The sequence below is a fragment of the Ahaetulla prasina genome, chromosome 2 (genome assembly GCF_028640845.1).
Source record: "Ahaetulla prasina isolate Xishuangbanna chromosome 2, ASM2864084v1, whole genome shotgun sequence".
Lineage (NCBI taxonomy): Eukaryota > Metazoa > Chordata > Lepidosauria > Squamata > Colubridae > Ahaetulla > Ahaetulla prasina.
Window position 1 is genome coordinate 303,027,338 of NC_080540.1, and position 21,132 is coordinate 303,048,469.

A 21,132-nucleotide genomic window follows, 5' to 3' on the forward strand; every position below is an offset into this window, starting at 1 on the left:
ACTGTTCTTTCTTTTTAATTTCCTCTTCCAATTCCTTTTTCTTTTTCTGCAATTTATTTTTGTATTTAATATTCATTTGTATAAGATTTCCTCTCATATAGGCCTTGCTAGCATCCCAAATCATCTCTATAGATGTCTCTTTTTTCATATTCATAATAAAAAATTCTTTCATTTGCTTTTTACATTCATTTACATTTTGTTCATATTTAAACAAATTCTCATTCAACCTCCATGATCTCCTAGCCTCCTTTTCCCGATCAAATTCAATCCAAACCGGACTATGATCAGATAGAGTTCTTGAACAAATCTTCCTCTTCTTCACTCTAGAGTACAAATCATTAGAAATCAAAATAAAATCAATCCTCGAAAATGATTGATGCCTGTCAGAAAAGAAGGTAAAATCCCTCTCTTCTGTATTATGTTCTCTCCAAATATCTCTTAATTCCAAGTCCTCCATCATTTCAAAAAAAGTCTTTGGTAATTTCGCCCGGCTTGAAATCTTCCTTAAACTCTTTTTGTCTTTTTGAGTATCCAACACACCATTCCAAACACCCATTAATATATATGATTTATAATACCAAAATACTATTCTTTTATGTAAAAACTTGTAAAAATGTTCTTCTTGTTGATTCGGAGCATAAACTCCTATTAATAATGTCTTCTTTCCCTCCAACAAAAGTTCAATAGCAATATATCTTCCTTGCTTATCCACCTCAATTAATTTTGCTGAGATATCCTTCTTTATATAAATAACTAAACTGTTTTTTTTTTTCCAAAGAGGAGGCAACAAAATGTACTCCCAGTTTTGAGTTTATCAAATATTTCTGGTCTGAAGATCTAATATGTGTTTCTTGTAAACAGGTAATGTCATTTTTAAATTGTTTCAAATAATGAAATACTTTCCTTCTCTTCTGTGGTGAATTCAAACCATTAACATTCCAAGATAATAGTTTAATTGCCATTATCGGCCAAAGGAAACTTTTGGAACACCAGCTGCAGATCACATTTTGCTTTAGGCCTTGCTCCTCCCACTGTTTCCGTTGTAGTAATTGCCAGTTGTTGTTGTGCCTTCATCTCTTGTTCCTTGCGTTTAGCAGCAGCTCTTGTCAGCCTTTGTTCCTTTGAATCTGAACCCGTCGTAGGTATTTCCAACACTTGTAATAAATCTTCTTCCATCACAATCTGTTCTTGTACCTGCTTCACTTCTCTTTCCTTCACTTCAGCCTCCCTTTTTCTAGCTTCCAATGGGGGAGGACTTCCAACTTTTAATGCCTCAACATAAAATTATCTTGCTTTTCCAACTGTATTGAGACGATGTACTTTCCCTGCATAATATACTATTATACCAGTTGGAATATCCCATCTATATTCAATCTGACGTTTTTTAAGTTCATTCACCAGGAAGGCAAATTCCTTCCTAGCCCTTAACATTTTTGGTGGAATTTCCTTTAATATTAAAATATCTTGACCAACAACCTGTATCTTCTCCCCCTTATATGAGGCTTGCAGAATCTGATTTCTCACTGTTCTATTTGTAAAGTAAATAACAACATCCCTTGGCAATTTTTTTTGCCTTGCTATCCAAGAGTTCACACGATATATTTTATCAATTTGATAAGCCACATCTACTGGATGGACTGCTAATATCTAAGCAAATGCTTCAGAAAAAATTTCCCTTAAATTCTCTCCTTTATTTTCTTTCAAGCCACGGATTCTTAAAGCAAATTCCATATTTCTATATTGTATCAAAACTATTTCATCATCTGTTTTTTCCATTTTACTTTGAAATTCATCCATTTTATTTTTTAATTTTGAGTTAAATTGCTTGATTTCTTCAACTTCCTCTTCTAATAAAATCACCTTTGTTGCCGAACTTTGTACTGCAATTACAAATCCTTCTTTAACTTCTTTATTTCCCTCTTGAATTTCTAATATCTGCTCTTTCATTTCAGACACCAGTTATTACTTTAAATTTTTCTTGTATAAAGTCCTTCAAATTCTCTTGTAACGCCTCTAAATTCAATGTTCTAGTCTCTGCTGTATGAGCTGGAGAGGCACCAGCTGATGAGATTCCAGAGCCCTTTGTTACAGTAGACTTTAATTGTTTGGCTGCCATCTTCTATAAATTTATTTATTTATTTATTTCCAACTTAATATTCACTTTAAATCTATTTAACCTCTGAGAAACACAGTCTTTTAAAGCAATATTTAAAAATCTCCCCTAGATTCTATCAGCAGGCAGCAAAGAGTTAAAGTATGACTATAACTTGTTGCTGGCAATCCTGATGGTTTATATTGATATATTGGCCATCAATTGTGTTGTAAATGTTGTACCTTGATGAACGTATCTTTTCTTTTATGTACACTGAGAGCATCTGCACCAAGACAAGTTCCTTGTGTGTCCAATCACACTTGGCCAATAAAAATTCTATTCTATTCTATTCTATTCTATTCTATTCTATTCTATTCTATTCTATTCTATTCTAATGATTCTTAATGAATGTATCTTCTTTTATGTACACTGAGAGCATCTGCACCAAGACAAGTTCCTTGTGTGTCCAATCACACTTGGCCAATAAAAATTCTATTCTATTCTATTCTATTCAAGTAGCAAATAACATGCAATTTACCAGCGGCAGACGGCAAGCAATAAAAGTATCACTTTCGCTTTCCACTCGTTAGCTTGTTAACAATTCGCCTCCATTTTCTTGCTATTTTCAAGCTTGTTACAAAGTAATGGGGAATTGGCTTGGTTACTTGCATAAAGTTCTCCCACTTTCGTTCTGTCCGGTATAATCCTTTATTGTCCAAAATAAATCTCGGCGTCTGGTCGTGGTGATTGGTTCCGCCAAAGCAGAAAAATATCATCATCAATTCTAGTAACATCATCAATTCTAGAAGGCAGTGGGAGTTGGTCTCTGTTTATATAAAAGTTTCTTGCCCCACTCCTTTCTAGCACTGATGATGTTGCCTACTTGGATCGTGAAACGTCTGCAAGGAAACAGCCCAGCTCAGAGAGCATCCAAGGAGCCCACACTTCAACCCTGAGCTGCAGAGATTCTCTTTGATGGATCCCTGGGGTGTTTTTCCGAGAAACATAAAACAAACGGGCAAAAGATTAACACCAGGGCAAGGAGTCCAGCGTCTCCTCAGAATTATTTATTCGATGTCTACAGCCGCCCATCTCAGCAAACGACTCTACGCGGCTCATAATTCAAAAACATATTACAATTAAAGTATTTTTTTTAAAAAACCAATGCAAACAGTAAAGCCATTAAACCACTAAAAACATTAAAACGTATAATGGGAGTACATACTAAGTAAGACATCTGGCCAAGTGGTGGGGGGTCCTTGGCAGATTTAAATATTTTGCAAAGGGCTGAAAGCAGAAATTGCAAAGCAAATTGCCTGGGACCCTTCCTCTCCACCCCACCGCCTCTTTTCCTTGTTACACCTTCTGGGAGGGAGGGAGGGAGGGAGGGAGGGGGGTTTTCACAATATCCGGAGCAGAACAACCAGCTTCACTCACAGTTTGCTTCCACGGAGGATCAACTTTGTGAATTTTCAAGCTTCTTCTTTCTGCTACGTATTTTATTTATTTATTTATTTATTTATTTATTATTTAAATTTGTATACCGCCCTTATCCCGAAGGACTCAGGGCGGTTCACAGCCAAGTAAAAATACACAATACACTATAAATACAATTAAAATACAATTAAAAAACTTATTAAATTGGCCACAATTAAAATTTAGAGATAAAACCCATTTAAAAACCCATAACTTAAAAAACTAACCCAGTCCAGCGCAGATAAATAAGTAAGTTTTAAGCTCGCGGCGAAAGGTTCGGAGGTCCGGAAGTTGACGAAGTCCTGGGGGGAGTTCGTTCCAGAGGGCGGGAGCCCCCACAGAGAAGGCCCTTCCCCTGGGTGTCGCCAGACGACACTGTCGCGCCGACGGCACCCTGAGGAGTCCCTCTCTGTGAGAGCGCACGGGTCGGTGAGAGGTATTCGGTAGCAGCAGGCGGTCCCGTAAGTAACCCGGCCCTATGCCATGGAGCACTTTAAAGACGTTCACCAACACCTTGAAGCGCACCCGGAAGGCCACAGGTAGCCAGTGCAGCCTGCGCAGGATAGGTGTCACTCGGGAGCCACGAGGGGCTCCCTCTATCACCCGCGCAGCTGCATTCTGGACTAACTGCAGCCTCCGGATGCCCCTCAAGGGGAGCCCCATGTAGAGAGCATTGCAGTAGTCCAGACGAGATGTCACAAGGGCGTGAGTGACTGTGCACAAGGCATCCCGGTCTAGAAAGGGGCGCAACTGGCGCACCAGGCGAACCTGGTGGAAAGCTCTCCTGGAGACGGCCGTCAAATGGTCTTCAAAAGACAGCCGTGCATCCAGGAGAATGCCCAAATTGCGCACCCTCTCCATCGGGGCCAATGACTCGCTCCCGACAGTCAGCCGCGGACTCAGCTGACTGTACCGGGATGCCGGCATCCACAGCCACTCCGTCTTGGAGGGATTGAGCTTGAGCCTGTTTCTCCCCATCCAGACCCGTACGGCTTCCAAACACCGGGACAGCACTTCGATAGCTTCATTGGGGTGGCCCGGTGTGGAAAAGTACAGCTGGGTGTCATCAGCGTACAGCTGGTACCTCACACCGAAGCCACTGATGATCTCACCCAGCGGCTTCATATAGATGTTGAACAGAAGGGGCGAGAGAATCGACCCTGCGGCACCCACAAGTGAGGCGCGGGGTGACCTCTGCCCCACCGTCAACACCGTCTGCGAACGGTCGGAGAGATAGGAGGAGAACCACCGATAAACGGTGCCTCCCACTCCCAATCCCTCCAACCGGCGCAGCAGGATACCATGGTCGATGGTATCAAAAGCCGCTGAGAGGTCTAATAGGACCAGGGCAGAGGAATAACCCCTATCCCTGGCCCTCCAGAGATCATCCACCAACGCGACCAAAGCCGTCTCAGTGCTGTAACCGGGTCGGAAGCCGGACTGGAACGGGTCCAGATAGACAGTTTCCTCCAGGTGCAGGGGAAACTGATATGCCACCATACTCTCTACAACCTTCGCGCGGCGGGTTGGAGACCGGACGATAATTACCTAAAACAGCCGGGTCCAGGGAAGGCTTCTTGAGGAGGGGCCTCACCACCGCCTCTTTCAAGGCGGCCGGAAAGACTCCCTCCAACAAGGAAGGGATATTCAAAATGGACAGCAATATATATGGGTGGGTGGTGTGTAAGTTTATATTTACGAAGACCCAGATTGTTGGGGGCCATAGGCTGACTCTGTAAACCCCTTAGAAAGGGCTGGGAAGCACTCTATAAGGGTTATAGCTATATGTATATATAGTCTAACAAAGAGAACAACTAACGGAGACATGTTAGCAGTTTTCCAGTATTTGAGGGGCTGCCACAAAGAAGACGGGGTCAATTTATTCTCCAAAGCCCCTGAGGGCAGGACAAGAAGCAACGGGTGGGAACTAATCAAGGAGAGAAGCAACCTAAAACTAAAGAGAAATTTCCTGACAGTGAGGACAATTAACCAGGGGAACTACTTGCCTCCAGAAGTTGTGGGTGCTCCACCACTGGAGGCTTTTAAGAAGAGATTGGACAACCATTTGTCTGAAATGGTGCTCAAGCAGGGGGTTGGACTAGAAGACTCCCAGGGTCCCTTCTAATTCTGTTCTTCTGCAAGAACCAGTCCAGGTTCAGCTGTGGGCCATGTAGGACCGTTGTCCCTGAGGGCTCAGCTCCCTTCCTTGTCTTTCTGGTGAAAATTCCTTTGTAGCGGCTGCACAGCTGGATCAAGTCCCCAATTGGCAGCAGCTCCAGGGAAGGACACAGATTTATTAGTTGTTCAGATAAACACACCACACCAGGGAAGAGTCAACACAGCCTTTGCCAGAAAGAGAGGCCATGCTTGCCATACGGAAGGAATTCTTGCGCAGGTCAACAAAAGCACACAAAGGAAGGTTATTCAGAGGCAACCATCTCTCCCCCCCCCCCCTCGGTCTCCATCTGAACATTTTACAGGATCAGGGCAACCGTTGAGTCCTACCAGAGAAACTGGCTAATCTTCTCCAGCTCTGTCATCAGAAAGGATGTGTTAAAGCGGGGGGGGGGTGTCTGGGGTTGAAATGAGGGGTCCTTGGTGCTTCCTGAGGTTGGTTGTTTTCTGGCAAATGTTTTGTGATCCTGCCAGCACTGGTGATGTTACCTAGTTTGGGTAACAGCCCTTAGACTTATAGACCACTTCATACCGCTTTACAGCCCTCTCTGAGCGGTTTACAAAGTCAGCCTCTTGCCTCCAACAATCTGGGTCCTCATTTTATACACCTCGGAAGATGGAAGGCTGAGTCAACCTCAGCCGGTCAGGATCGAACTGCTGGCTTTGGCAGAGTTTGCCTGCAATACTGCATTCTACCATTGAGCTACCAAGGAAGTAGCTGCAAAAAAACCCACCAAGCTCAGAGAGCACCAAGGACTTCACAGTCCTTACTCCTCCTCCTCCTCCTCCTCCCCCCATAAACCCCCCTCCCTTCTAGCACTGATGATGTTACCTAGTTGGGCCATGAAATGTCTGCAAGAAAACAGCCAGTCTCAGAGAGCACCAAAGATTCTTCAGAAGATCATCATAATCAGAGCTTGGATGTGCAAATTGAGGCAAGAATTTCAGAACAGCTTTTGGAAGTCCCTCCACCTGAAAGTGGCAAAAAAAAAAAAAAGTAGCTTGCAGACGAGACACACACCCCCTGCCATTTTTGATGGGTGAAGAAGAGCACAAAACTCCAGACGCCAGAAGTTTCTCTTTCCCGTTGGTGGTTTGTAGTTCACCGAAATGCAGGATGGGAGGGTGGAGGGATCCCAGCCTCTCAATCCTGGACTTGGGTTGAACTCAACCTTGGCCTTTGGTTGCCTGGTTAGGGACATCCCCGCAAAGCCCAGCTGAGGTCAACAGAGGTAAAGTCAGGAAGCAGAATTCAAAACGTGGCGGATTTAAACCTGGTTAACAGGATTAAAGGTAAAGGTTCCCCCGCACATACGTGCTAGTCGTTCCCGACTTTAGGGGGCGGTGCTCATCTCTGTTTCTAAGCTGAAGAGCCAGCGCTGTCCGAAGATGTCTCCGTGGTCATGTGGCCGGCATGACTTAACGCCAAAGGCGCATGGAGCGCTCTTACCTTCCTACCAAAGGTGGTGCCTATTTCTCTATTTGCATCTTTTACCTGCTTTCGAACTGTTAGGTATCAATTCCACGATTTATCAGGAGGAGAATTTAATAGAAACCTGGTTAATATGTGACCGTTAAGCGTTACAACGGCACTGAAAACAAGTTATGACTATTTTTCACACTTATGACCATTGCAGCATTTTCCTGGGGTCATGTGATCAGAATTTGGAGGCTTGGCAACTGACTCCTCCTATTTACGACGATTGCCACGTCCTGGGGTCACGTGATTCCCTATAGGGACCTTCCGACAAGCAAACTCAAGTGGTTAATATGATTCTCCCCAATCAATTTCATGATTTATCAGGAAGAGAATTTATCATATATATTTTAATTTTCTTTCCAGCATCCACCTGGAGTTAGATTTATTTGATGTTTGGGTCATTTTTCTTTTTTTGTTGTTGTTGTTACTGTTGGGTGTATGTTTTTCTCTCTGTTTTGCATTTAATTTCTGTTGATAGAACATAATAAATATATATTTTTTAAAAATTCATAGTCCCCTAAGAAATTGGAGTTCCCGCAAGAACTCCTTCTGGGAGTTGAAGTCCACCAGGTTTAAAGTTGCCATGGTTGGAGACCCCTGCTCTAGAGTTTCTGCTCTTCCTAAACCAATAAGCCCACTTCCCTCCACCCATTGTCCCACAGAGAAAAATAAACATTTCCTTCTCTTTCTACTCCAGAGTCCCACGTCCATTACGCGCAGTTGGGGACCGACGTGACGATACCGTGTGGTTCAGTAGACCAGGAGACGCCCGTCACCTGGACGGCCAACAGCACTGATCTGGATGCTTCCCACCTGAGTGGCTCTCACCTTCTCCTTCGGAACGTGGATCTCTCCCACAGTGGACAATACTCCTGCTACGAGGGGCCTTCGTGGCATCTCAGAGATCGGGTCAACCTCAAAGTTGGAAGTGAGTACCATGGGGTTCATTCACAAGGGGGTTCTGTACCGGCCTGGCTGTTTGGAATTTGTGAAACCTGCATCTGCTGATGTTGTGCATTCTTCAGTTCAGGGGTCTCCAACTTTGGCAACTTTAAGACTTGGGGACTTCAACTCCCAGAATTCTGTGAGTTAAAGTCCGCAAGTCTTAAAGTTGCCAAGGTTGGAGAGCCCTGCTTTAGTTGTTTCGTTGTTTATTATTGTCTAAGCTAAAGCTCAAATACTTTGGCTACCTAATGAGAAGAGAGGACTCCTTGGAGAAGACCCTGATGTTGAGAAAGCTGGGAGGCACAAAGAGAAGGGGACAGCAGAGGATGAGATGATTAGATAGGGTCATGGACGCAATGAAGAAGAATTTGGGGAAACTCTAGGAGACAGTGGAGGATGGGTGGGCCTGGGGTGCTATGGTCCATGGGGGTGTGAAGAGTCACTGACTCAATGAGAATTATCACCTACTTCGTTCTCTATAATGAAGAGAAATAATGTGCGACCTATAAAGTCCCTTCCAACTCTGTTAATCTGTTAAAGAGCAACTAACAGACTAGGTGCATAAATGTATTCATAATTAGTGGACTGAGCTGAGATTGCAATAGTGGCGAATACCTGTAGCTCAGGTGGAGGAGGAGGGTGGAGGTTCATGCTCTGAGCTTGTGGGCTGGTTTCTAAATGTTTCGTTACCAGGCTGGGTAACATCTTCAGCGGAGTTTAGGGGATGTGGTGTTCTACTTGTAAGGGCTTTATGTGCTCAGTAGGTCTTGTGATGGGGAGGTCATGTCAGATGAGTGTGTTGTGATGGGTCTTGTGATGAGTTATCTTGTGGGTCTTGTGTCGGATCTTGTGAGGGTTCAGGTGTGGGTCATATCAGGTGTGGGGTCTTCTGATGGGGAGGTCACATCAGGTGACGGTCATTGGGAAGTGAAGTGGTAGTTGGGGGCGGCTCATGGGTTGGTTGAGGGCCAGTGTCATTGAGGTCAGGTGTGGGTCACATCAGGTGTGGGTCTTGTGTTGGGTCTTGTGATGGGGAGGTCACATCGTGAGGGTCATTGAGAGGTGAAGTGCTGGTGGGGGAGGTTCATGGGTTGGTTGAGAGTTGGTGCCATCACTGGTGGTTGGGCAGTTGACTTGAATTCTGAGGGGTTCGTAGGCTGGTTGTAGATCGATGTATCTGTTGATGGGAGGGCCAGGCTTCAGAATAAGAGAGTTGGAAGGGACCTTGGAGCAGGGGTGAAATGCTCCCGGATCGGACTGGATCGCGTGATCCAATAGCGATTGTGGCTGGTAGTTTGGCGATCCGATAGCGATGGTGGAGCAAAGCTCCGCCCACCCACCTGGGTGTCATTACTTCCAGGTTTTAACCGGGAAGTAATGTGGTTTTTTTACCTTCTGCACATGCGCAGAAGGTTTTGCGCACACAGCACGTGCCCTTGCAAGCCGGTAAGGAAGGTAAGTAGATGTGGAGGTCTTCTAGTCCAGCCCTCTGCTCAGGCCGGAAGCCCTCTTTCATTTCAGACCAAAGGCTGCTCAGTCGCTTCTTGAAAACCTGCAGTACAAGATCTGGTTATGGAAAAGCAAGATGGGACTTTCTAGATGCGTTTCCATCTTGTCTGCTGTGAAACCCAGAGGAGATATTAAAACATCCTATCATTTCCTCTGTCTCGGTTTAAAAATTGGAGTGACTCTCTTGGTTTATGGTAAGAACTGGATTTTCTATTTCACGGAGATCTTATCTGCACTCAGCAATGTCATTGTTTTGATTTAGTCAGCCAGAAAAGTAGAGAATTTCATTTCTTGTCACTGTTATTTGTTTCCCTGCCTCAGACATTCTTTGAGAAAATGTCTATTTCAAAATGCCACATTTTCTGCTTCTTCACAGCTTCCTTACTCTTTACTTGCATTTCTTAGCAGCCCCTTTGTTTGTCCATCTGTTTTCCTAGCTGGTTGGCTGCAGATTGACTATTCCAGAGGTTCAGTCTGGGCCTGTTTCCCAGACTATCGTTTCCCTGGCTATTTTTGTCCCTGTTCGGCCAGCAAGCTTAGTAGCTGCTAAATTGAATGCGCGTCCTTGTTATTTATTTATTTATTTATTATTCGAATTTTTATACCGCCCTATCTCCCAAAGGACTCAGGGCGGTTCACAGCCTTATAAAACATAAGAATAAATGCAAGTTAAAACAACAATTAAAAAACTTATTACATTAGGCCAAATTTAAAACTATCGTTAAAATAATACAAAACCCCATTTAAAACTAACTTTAAAACTAAACTCTAGGCCAGCCCCGCACAAATAAATAGATGTGTCTTAAGCTCGCGGCCGAAGGTTCGGAGGTCCGGAAGTTGGCGAAGACCTGGGGGAAGCTCGTTCCAGAGGGTGGGGGCCCCCACAGAGAAAGCCCTTCCCCTGGGTGTCGCCAGTCGGCACTGCCTGGCTGACGGCACCCTAAGGAGTCCCCCTCTGTGAGAGCGTACGGGTCGGTGGGAGGCAGTCGGTGACAGTAGGCGGTCCCGTAAGTAACCCGGCCCTATGCCATGGAGCGCTTTAAAGATGGTAACCAAAACCTTGAAGCGCACCCGAAAGGCCACAGGTAGCCAGTGCAGTCTGCGCAGGAGTGGTGTCACATGGGAGCCACGAGGGGCTCCCTCTATCACCCGCGCAGCTGCATTCTGAACCAACTGAAGCCTCCGGATGCTCTTCAAGGGGAGCCCCATGTAGAGAGCATTGCAGTAATCCAAGCGAGATGTCATGAGAGCGTGAGTGACCGTGCATAGGGCACCCCGGTCTAGAAAGGGGCACAACTGGTGAACCAGGCGAACCTGGTAAAAAGCTCTCCTGGAGACGGCCGTCAAATGATCTTCAAAGGACAGCCGTCCATCCAGGAGGACGCCCAAGTTGCGCATCCTTTCCATCGGGGCCAGTGACTCGCCCCAACAGTCAGCCGCGACTGCAACTGACTGTACCAGGATGCCAGCATCCACAGCCACTCCGTCTTGGAGGGATTGAGTTTGAGCCTGTTTCTTGTTCATTGCATTGTGAAGCTACCAATGAGTTTGGGTCTCCTCATCTAAGCTCTCGCTTGTGTTCTTGCAATCTGGTTGTTAGCTTCCTCCCTGTCTGTCCTACATAGTTACAGGGGCAATCCACGCAGGGGATCCAGTAGATTACATTGGAAGTATCTCCCACCTCCAAGCGATCTTTGCAAGGCATAATTTGTCCTCGTCTGGTAGCCTCTGGGTGGTGTGCGACGCAAGTTTCAATGGGTGAAAAGTGGGAGGGGGACAAACTGAGTTTTGCTACTATACCCCCAGGTTGCCAAGGAGCCCCCAACCGCTTCTGTTGTCATCTTTGTAGCTCCAAGATTTTGCCTCTGACCCCTTTGCCCGTCTTCGAAGAGACTCTCCTCTCCCCCTTCTCTTGGGGGGCATCAAGGTCTGATCTGCATTAGGGCAAGATCCTTCCAGCACTCGCCTGGAGTCGAAAGGTGCCAGCAGGGGACTCTTAAGGACAAGATTGGGCTCTTGGAGACGGTGATGCACTTAAGTCTGCCTGCCGCTAGTTAGGTGAGGCATTTTCAAAGTAATTGACTCTAATGGGCAGAATGCTAATTTAATACAGACACACACAGACTCTCGCCTAACGCATGATTAATGCCAGACCCTTTTGTGAAATGCAGCACAGCTTTCAAGAGTCAGCACAGCCAGGTGACTAGGAAGGTAGACTTAGGAAACTTCCATTGTTGTGCTGTCTTTCTTGGATGTCAGCTGGTGTCAAAGGGAGTTTTCACACAACCTGCTGCCGGTTCTAACCTTTGCCAGAATCAAAGGCAGAATGGGACTGAGCTTCCCACCCGACGGAGGGTCCATCAGTCCATTGGAAAGTGTGGCAAGAGGAGGAACCAACACAACAGCTTTGAATCTTGGCATGTACAAATAGTTCTCATACTCAAGAGGAGCTCGAATTCATTCATAATGGCTTCTTAGCTTTTCTGCAAGAAACTGATCTTGGTTTGTTGCACGAGTGTCCTGGTTCTAGGAGGTCTGTGGAGATGCCTGTCATCTTCTGCGTGCCTGGAAGAAGGGAACATCGAGTAAGAGAGTTGGAAGGGACCTTGGGGATCTTCTAGTCCAACTCCCTACTCAAGCAGGAAACCCTCTACCTAAAAAATGGCTGTCCAATCTCTTCTTAAAAACCTCCAGTGATGGAGCAGCCACAACCTCTGGAGGCCAGTTGTTCCACTGATTGTCCTCACTGTCAGGAAGTTTCTCCTGTTCCACGTTGTGTTTCTCCTTGATTAGTTTCCATCCGTTGCTTCTTTTCTTGCCTTCTGATGCTTTGGAGGATAGGTGGACCCGCTCTTCTATGTAGCAGCCTCTCAAATATTGGAATACTGCTATCATGTCACCCCTAGTCTTTCTCTTCATTAGAATAAAGGTAAAGGTTCTCCTCCCACATATGTGCTAGTTGTTCCCGACTCTAGGGGGCAGCGCTCATCTCTGTTTCAAAGGCAAAGAGCCAGCGCTGTCCGAAGACGTCTCCGTGGTCATGTGGCCGGCATGACTCAATGCCAAAGATGCACGGAACGCTGTTACCTTCCCACCAAAGGTTGTCCCTGTTTTTCTACTTGCATTTTTTACGTGCTTTCGAGCTGCTAGGTTGGCAGAAGCTGGAACAAGTAACAGGAGCTTACCCCGTTACACGGCAGCACTAGGGATTCAAACCGCTGAACTGCCGACCTTTTGATTGACAAGCTCAGCCACTGAGCCACCGTGTCCCCTTCATTAGAAGACACATATCCAATTCCTGCAACCGTTCTTCATATGTTTGGACTGGAGCTGATTAATTACGAGCTAACCTCACCTCTCCCCACCCCCATGTATCCGGCTGCCTTTTTCTCCATCTTTTGCCAATGATTTTATTCTATTTGTATAGTGATTTTATTGGGTATATTTATATTTGATGATTTTGAAGTTTTTTTTAGATTGTAAGCCACCCAGACTCACTTTGAAACTAGATGGACAGCAAATAAATATAATAATAAAATAATAATTAATAAATAAAAATAACAGATCAGTGAAATCTGGATGGGTTGATTCTTCAGAGAAGCTGGTCCCTTACATAGCAAAGCACATTACTTCCTTCCAGATCTCATCCTCAGCCAACGTCCAACCTGGAGTCAACCCAGCACCAAGGACAGCTCCCCGATCACAGCTGACGTGCTCCATCCCAGCTCAGATTCCGCTCCTGGGATATCCCCCAAACTAGCCAGAGCCTTAAGAGGCAGCCTTTGATCCCAAGAAAAGGTATTGGCAATTCCCCTTGGAAATCAGGCTGGGCGGGGGGGGGGGGAGACCCTCGGAGAGGCCTTACGAAGGTCTCTTCCCCAGAGCCTTCCAGATTTACTTTTGCTCCAGATCTGGTTCTGAGATGGCCAAATTCCAGATTTATAGTGGCAACCAGGCTGCCTTCCATAGAAGACCTCTATACTTCATGGGTCAGAAGAAGGGCTGAGAAGGTATCTGCAGCCCCCTCACATCCCGGACATAAATTGTTTCAACTCCTCCCCTCGGGACGCTGCTCTATGTGGCATTGCATGCCAAAAGAACTAAATGCAGCGATAGTTGTTTCCCTTGTGCCATCGCTCTGCTGAACAACTAATTCCCACAGTACTGTTTCTATATCTGTGTATTTGCCCATGTACTGTGGAGTACTGCAGGAGTATTATTTATCCTTCTCATCTTTGTTATGACTTTACTACCGTTCTTATTGGTATTACAGTATTATGATGATGAGTATTACTCTGTTGCTCTGCATGTACAGAGCTTCTGCACTGTGGACAAATTCCTTGTGTGTCTAGTCAGACTTAGCCAAATAAAATATTTTATTCTATTCTGTTCTATTCTATTCCGTCCCGTTCTTCTCTTCTGTTCTGTTCTAGTCTACATAACATGCAAATACCCTGAGAGCTTTTGTACCAGAGACAAGTTCCTTGTGTGTCTAGTCACACTCGGCAAACTAAAGAATTCTATTCGATTCCATTCCCATTCCCATTCCATAGATTCCTGTTCTGTTCTGTTCTGTTCTGTTCTGTTCTGTTCTGTTCTGTTCTGTTCTCCCTGCTCAGAGGCAAGACGTTTGTGCTTCAGAATTGGGATGGATTGTCACCCCAGAGTCTGCCTGCTGCAGAGAGGACCCAGCTGGTCTCGGAGCTGTTTCCATTCTCGTCTGCTCTCCTTCCTGCTCCTTCCTGACTTGTTCTGCGACTCCAAAGCCCACCCCCCATGACCTCTTTGGCAGAGGGATGCAGCCCCCACCCCTGCCCTTCTTCCCCCATCATATGGGTCTAATTGCTGCAGGGGAAGCCAGCATCCTCTCCAGGGCCGGGAAGGCTGGCACAAAGCCACCCTCGGCAGCCAGGGAGAGTCTTGGCTGGACGTTCTCCCTTCCCCATCACCTCCCTCCCTTAAACCTGCCAGTCTGTCACTAAAGAGCTGGCAGCTGAAGGGGAAAATGTGGGCCGTTTGACAGAAAGTGACATGGAAAAACCCAAGCCAACCAACAGCAAAACAAGCCTGCCAAGCCAGAAAGAAATCCAGAGATGCGGAGGGGCGAGAAAAAATAAGCCACACATTCGGCTTCCAGTGGTTTCGGTCCTGGGCCTGGACGGCCAGCCTGGTGTGCTCCCCCCAAGCCCAGCTCAGCCCACTTAAACATCAAAGGAAGCCCACACACCTCGGTTGCACCTAATTGTGTCCCTGGGCTGGATTGCAGGAGCAACTGAGCTGGGTGCCTCTTTTAAGCCTTCCAGAACTGAGCTCGGCTGATTTTGGCACCTCGGTTGCAGTTGGCAACGCGGCTACAGAAAGCGCTGGGTGGAAAAGACACTTGCTTTCCTTGCCGAGCAATTATTGAGTTAATTTTCAAAGAGGAGGAAAGGGAGAGCAGCGAAGCTGAGAAACGGGGGGCTGCTGAGCCTCCCTTCCCTTCCTCTACCCTCCCCTGCCCTTCCATATTGGCACAACGCTGCATAAAAAAAGATGCTGAGACTCTAGAAAAAGTGCAAAGAAGAGCAAGAACGGTTGATGGAACTGGGTATGACTAGTCTGGTGAAAAGGAGGACCAGGGGTGACATGATAGCATCTTTGAGGGGCTGCCCCAAAGAAGAGGGGGCTCAACCTCTTCTCCAAAGCACCTGAGAGCAGGACAAGAAGCAACGGATGGAAACTAATCAAGGAGAGGAGCAACCTGAAACTAAGGAGAAACTTCCTGAAAGTGAGAACTATTAACCAGTGGAACAACTTGCCTCCAGATGTACTCTTTATGTACTCTGAGAGCGTACGCACCAAGACAAATTCCTTGTGTGTCCAATCACATCTGGCCAATAAAAAATTCTATTCTATTCTATTCTGTTCTGTTCTATTCTATTCTATTCTGTAATCATTTGTCTGAAATTGTATGCATCTAGGGTCTCCTGCCTGAGCAGGGGGTTGGACTAGAAGACCTCCAAGGTCCCTTGCAGCTCTGTGATCCTGTCATTCCATCTGATGCCCACGTGCCCTTTGCAGGCTCCCTCCTTGTCGCTTGCAGGGACATCTCTCGGGGGGGGGCTGATTTCCGTGGGCATGTTGGTTGGCTTCCAGCGTGAAGTGCCTTTCGGCCTGATTCTTGTTTACAGTACATTTTGAAGCCTACATGAAAATGTGCGCCTGGTTCCAGGCAGGAATCCCTGGGGATCTGTTGTTTTACATGCAGATTCTGCTGAGATATGTAAACAAATTATAACTCTGGAACTTTCTCCTTCGGAGGAGAAGAAAGACCAAAAAGGAGAGGCAGAAGCTGTTTAAAAATGCACCCATGCGGAGCAGAGCAGAGCCGCAGGGAAGGTTAATTTTTGCTCTGTTTCTTATAACAATTGTCCATGAGGTCTTTTTCGAGGGGAAAGATGGTTAAGGACACAAGTAGCACCTGCCATTTCTTCAGTGACTGGTCAGCGTTACAACATTGAAAAAATGACTGACGACCAGTCCTTCCAGTTATGACTGTCGTAGCATCACCATAGTCACATGATCAAGATGCAGGTGCTTGCAACTGGCATGTACTTGTGACAGTTGTCTCCTCCCAGGGTCACGTGATCACCAGTGATCCCAGATTCCAGAGCCTGCAACTGACCTCCGGGCTCCGAAAAGCTTGAATTCCAGCCCCTGCCAGTTGTCCTTGGACCGGGGAGGGGTTGCATTCCAGTGGGGGTCTCAAGATGTCTTTGCGTTTCTTGGTTTCTTCCTTTGGAGTCAGCATTATTTTATTTTATTTTATTTTATTTATTTATTATTTGTCGAGTACGTATTAAATAATATATATAAGTATAAGCATGAACTGAATACATAAAATGATTACAATTAAAGAGAACATTAGGACAGGGACGGTAGGCATGCTGGTGCTCTTATGCAGGCCCCTTACAGACCTCTTAGGAATGGGGTGAGGTCAACAATAGATAATCTAAGGTTAAAGTTTTGGGGGTTTTGGGAAGAGACCACAGAGTCTGGTAGTGCATTTCAGGCATTGACCACTCTGTTGCTGAAGTCACATTTTCTGCAATCGAGTTTGGAGCAGTTTACCTTGAGTTTGTATCTATTGTATGCTCGTGTATTGTTGTGGTTGAAGCTGAAGTAGTCATTGACAGGTAGGACATTGTAGCAGATAATTTTATGTACTACGCATAGGTCAGGCCAAAGTCAGCATACTTCTAAGTTTTTTAAGCCCAAAATTTGGAGTCTGGTGGCATAAGGTATTTTATTGCGGGTAGAAGAATGGAGAACTCTTCTCGTGAAATATTTCTGGATTCTCTCAATTGTATTAATGTCCGATATGCAGTGTGGGTTCCAGGCAGATGAGCTGTATTTGAGAATTGGTCTAGCAAATATTTTGTATGTTCTGGTTAGTAGTATAATATTATCAGAGAAGAAGATACGCAAGATTAGGTTAACAACTCTTAGTGCCTTTTTGGCAATGTTGTTACAGTGGGCTCTGGCACTTAGATCTTTAGAAATGAATAATCCAAGGTCCTTGACAGAGTGAGGGTCATCTATAAGGTCATGTCCATCTAATTTGTATTTTATGTTTTGATTTTTGATTTTTTTTTGCCAATGCATAAGACAGAGCATTTGTTGGTTGAGATTTGAAGTTGCCACTTGTTTAAACAATCTGACATATAGTCAAGGTCTTTTTGAAGGGCAGCAGCATTGTCGGTGGTGTTGAATAGTTTAACATCATCAGCGAAGAGAATGCAGTTGCTTTTAATATGATCGCAAAGGTCATTTATGTAAAGTAGGAAGAGTGTTAACTCTGCCTTGGGGAACACCACTCTTAACAGGTGACAGGGTTTGATGGAGCGCTTCCTCTTTTGACCACTTGTGGTCTGTTTGACCGGAAGGCAGCTATCCAGTCATGCCTTTCATAATCCCACTGTGCTGAGCAACATCACAACACACAACAGGGAAGCCAAGGATCCGTGGGGCTCTCTGAGCTGGGTTTGTTGTGTCTTGCCCGCCCTCCGAGCAGCCGGGGCCTTCTTACCTGCTCCCGAACACTGAGGAATGTATGCCTCCCGGCCCAAGTCCTGGCTCCATGCCCACACAAACTGCAGAAGAAGGAGCATCTCCCTGCCCCAGCCCTGACTCCATGCCCAGGCAAACGGAGCAGCTAGACTCCTCCCTCTCCTCCACAGCAGGTGAGCCTGAGGAGGGTTTACTCCCAACAACAGCTGATTGGAGTGACCCTCGCATCAGAAGACTGGATAGGCGGAGGCAACAGAAGGAAGGGAGGGGCAGGCCTTAATGAGTGCTGAGTCATGGAGCCACACCCCATGGCCTATATAAAGGATCTGCTTTCTGGCAGTCTCTGAGTCAGGCAAAAGTCGAACTTATCTTGCTGAAGTCACTTACTGGTTTCCTGCCTGCTCTGAGGACTTTGCTAGGACTTTGGGCAGAGCTGCAGAGGCAAGCCTGATTCGGATTTCCCTGACCCAGCCGTCAGCGGAGGAGTGGGACACGACAGGGTTGTTTTCTCGCAGACAGTTTAGTCTGGTCAAGAAAAGTTAGGTAGTCAAGGAGAGACCGGAGAGGCCCTTGTCTGAAACGGTCTAGGGTCTCCTGCTTTCAGCAGGGGGTCGGACTAGAAGACCTCCGAGGTCCCCTCTAATACCTGTGTTATTCTGTTAATCAGTGGAACAACTTGCCTCCAGAAGTTGTGGATGCTCCAACACTGGAAGTTTTCAAGAAGAGACTGGACAGCCATTTGTGTGGAATGGGATAAGGTTTTCTGCCTGAGCGAGGGGTCAGACTAGAAGACCTCCAAGGTCCTTCCCAGCTCTATTCTGATCGATTGATAGTCTAGCACGGATTGTCGAGCGCTGGGGAAATTAGGAAATCCAGTCAGTTCAAATGAATATAAAGGCTTCCAGGTAGTCCTCAAATTTAACAACAATTTGTTTAGTGACCGTTCAAAGTTGTCACTAAAAAAAGGGAACAACCAGGTACTGAAAAAAGTGACTTATGACCGTTTTTTAACATTTAGCACCATGGCCATGTGATCAAAATTCAGGTGCTTGGCGACTGATTCATATTTACGACAGTGGCAGCGTCCCCCGGGATTACGCGATCCCCTTCTGCGACCTCATGACAAGCAAAGTCAAGGGGAAGCCAGATTCCCTTAACAACGGGGTTAGTAACTTATCAACGGCAGTGATTCACTTAACAAGTGTGGCAAGAAAGGTCATAAAATGGGGCAAAACTTGCTTAACCAACGCTTCACTTAGCATCAGAAATGTTGGCTTCAATTGTGGTCGTAAATCGAGGACTACCTGGATTGCAAACTTAAGCTCTCTACAAGAGCTACTAACAGTCAAAGGCCATTGGCGGTAGGTAAGAGTCATTCAAGGTGGGCTGGGCTTAGATCTCCTGTGGGCACAAAGGGACTCCAGACTGTTGATGTGCTTGACCCCTCCCTCCGGCTCAGCCTCCTCCTCTCCTTCCTACACTGATGATGTTAGCTAGTTGGGTCATGAATCCTCTGCAAGAAAACAACCAAGCTCAGGAAGCACCAAAGATCCTGCAGTCCTCCTCCTCCTCCTCCTCCTCCTCCTCCTCCTCCTCCTCCTCCTCCTCCTCCTCCTCCTCCTCCTCCTCCTCCTCCTCCTCCTCCTTCCCTTAAACCCCCTCCCTTCTACCACTGGTGATGTTATCTAGTTGGGCCATGAAATATCAGTAAGAAAACAGCCAAGCTCAGGAAGCACCAAGCACCTCACAGTTGTCCTTCTCCTCCTCCTGCTCCTGCTCCTCCCAAACCCGTCTCCCTTCTAGCACTGATGATGTTACGTAATCAGGTAATGAAACATCTGCAGGAAAACCACCAAGCTCAGAGGGCACCAAGGACCTCCCAGTTCAACCCTGAGCGACAAATGTTTTCCTTTGAAAAGCGAAGTCCAGCTTCATCCTGGCTTGTTCATTCCCAGCCACTGTAGAAATGAGTCTCCATTCTCGTCCCCCTTTCCCCCCCCCCCCGGTGTTTGTCTGCACAAGTCTGTCGCCTTGTTTCCAGGGATTATTTCCTAAAACTTGATTTTATGGTCGGAGATCAAAGCACGGAGACCAAAGGAGAGCGGAGGCGAACTCCCCGAGATGACTGTGCAATGCTCTCCCCCCCCACCACCCCGTGGGCTCTGGGGTTTCTGCAGGAGAAGAGTAGACCCCCTCCCCGTGCCTCTCCAGGGTCTCCTGCAGCTCACATCAAAGTCCTGCGTTTTAGTCAGAAGGGGATTTGGGGGTGCCTAAAGGGAGGGCAGTTAGAAATGGGGAGCTGTTTTCTCCAGGGGGAAACTGGGAGGAAAAAGAAGGAAAGATTCTGCTTCTTGGTATTAGAACATAGAATCATGGGACTGGGAGGGACCTTGGAGGTCTTCTAGTCCAGCCCTTGCTCAGGCATGAAACCCTAAACCATTCCAAAACAGTGGCGGTACAGTCGTTTCTTAAAAGCCTCCAGTGACGGAGCACCCACAATTAACAGACTAACAGAACTGGAAGGGACCTTGGAGGTCTTCTAGTCCACCCCCCTGCTCAAGCAGGAAACCCTACACCATTTCAGAGAAACGGTTGTCTAATCTCTTCTTAAAAACCTCCAGTGTTGGAACACCCACAGCTTCTGGTGGCAAGCTGTTCCACTGGCTGATAATTCTCACTGTTAGGAAGTTTCTCCTTCGTTCCAGGTTGCTTCTCTCCTTGGCTAGCTTCCATCCATGGTGCTTTGGAGCAGAGGTTGACCCCCGTCTTCTTTGGGGCAGCCGCTCAATTATTGGAAGACTGCTATCATGTCCCCCTTAGTCCTTCTCTTCCATAGGATAGATTAACCTAGTTCCCTCAATCATTCATCCTATCCTGGTTTAGTTTCCAGACTCCTGATCACCTTTGTTGCTCTTCTCTGCACTCTTCCTATTTCCTTCTTGGTTCTTTAAAAAGAAAATTGTGCTGATTTGTCAGCCAGCCATCACAATGGAAGTTAATAAATGAAAAGAGCTGGAGCACCAGATCTCCCCCTCCCCCTCCCCCTCCTCCTCCTCCTCCTTCCCCCCCACCAAAAAGGAAAACTGACCAGATCAGTGAATGGACAACTCTCTGTTCTGTGTGCAGAAACGCACAAGGGGGACCTCTGAAAGCGTTCCATGTTTGGGCAGCTGCTACAAATAGGCCCCACAAAGGGGGAGAGGTCTTCTTCTAACGATCCGGTAGGAGATTTCTTTTGTCGTGTCCCACTCCTCCTCTGACGGCCGGGTCGGGGAAGTCCGTATCAAGTGTGCCTCTGCAGCTCTGCCAAAGTCCTTTCAGAGTTCTCAAGGCAGGCAGGAGACCAGGAAGTGACTTCAGCAATCCAGATTAGACTTTGCCTGACTCAGAGAATGCCAGAAAGCAG

The 21,132-nt window shown here is 46.4% G+C and overlaps 1 protein-coding gene across 2 annotated transcripts in view; it reads left to right on the plus strand.

Annotated features, from left to right (window-relative positions):
- CNTFR (ciliary neurotrophic factor receptor) overlaps positions 1-21,132 on the plus strand; it is a 343,463-nt gene that overhangs the window by 216,377 nt on the left and 105,954 nt on the right. For both annotated transcript variants that reach the window (XM_058172426.1, XM_058172427.1), the window contains one exon: positions 7,921-8,151. In XM_058172426.1, coding sequence (XP_058028409.1) covers positions 7,921-8,151 — 231 coding nt within the window. The remainder of the gene's footprint in view (positions 1-7,920; positions 8,152-21,132) is intronic.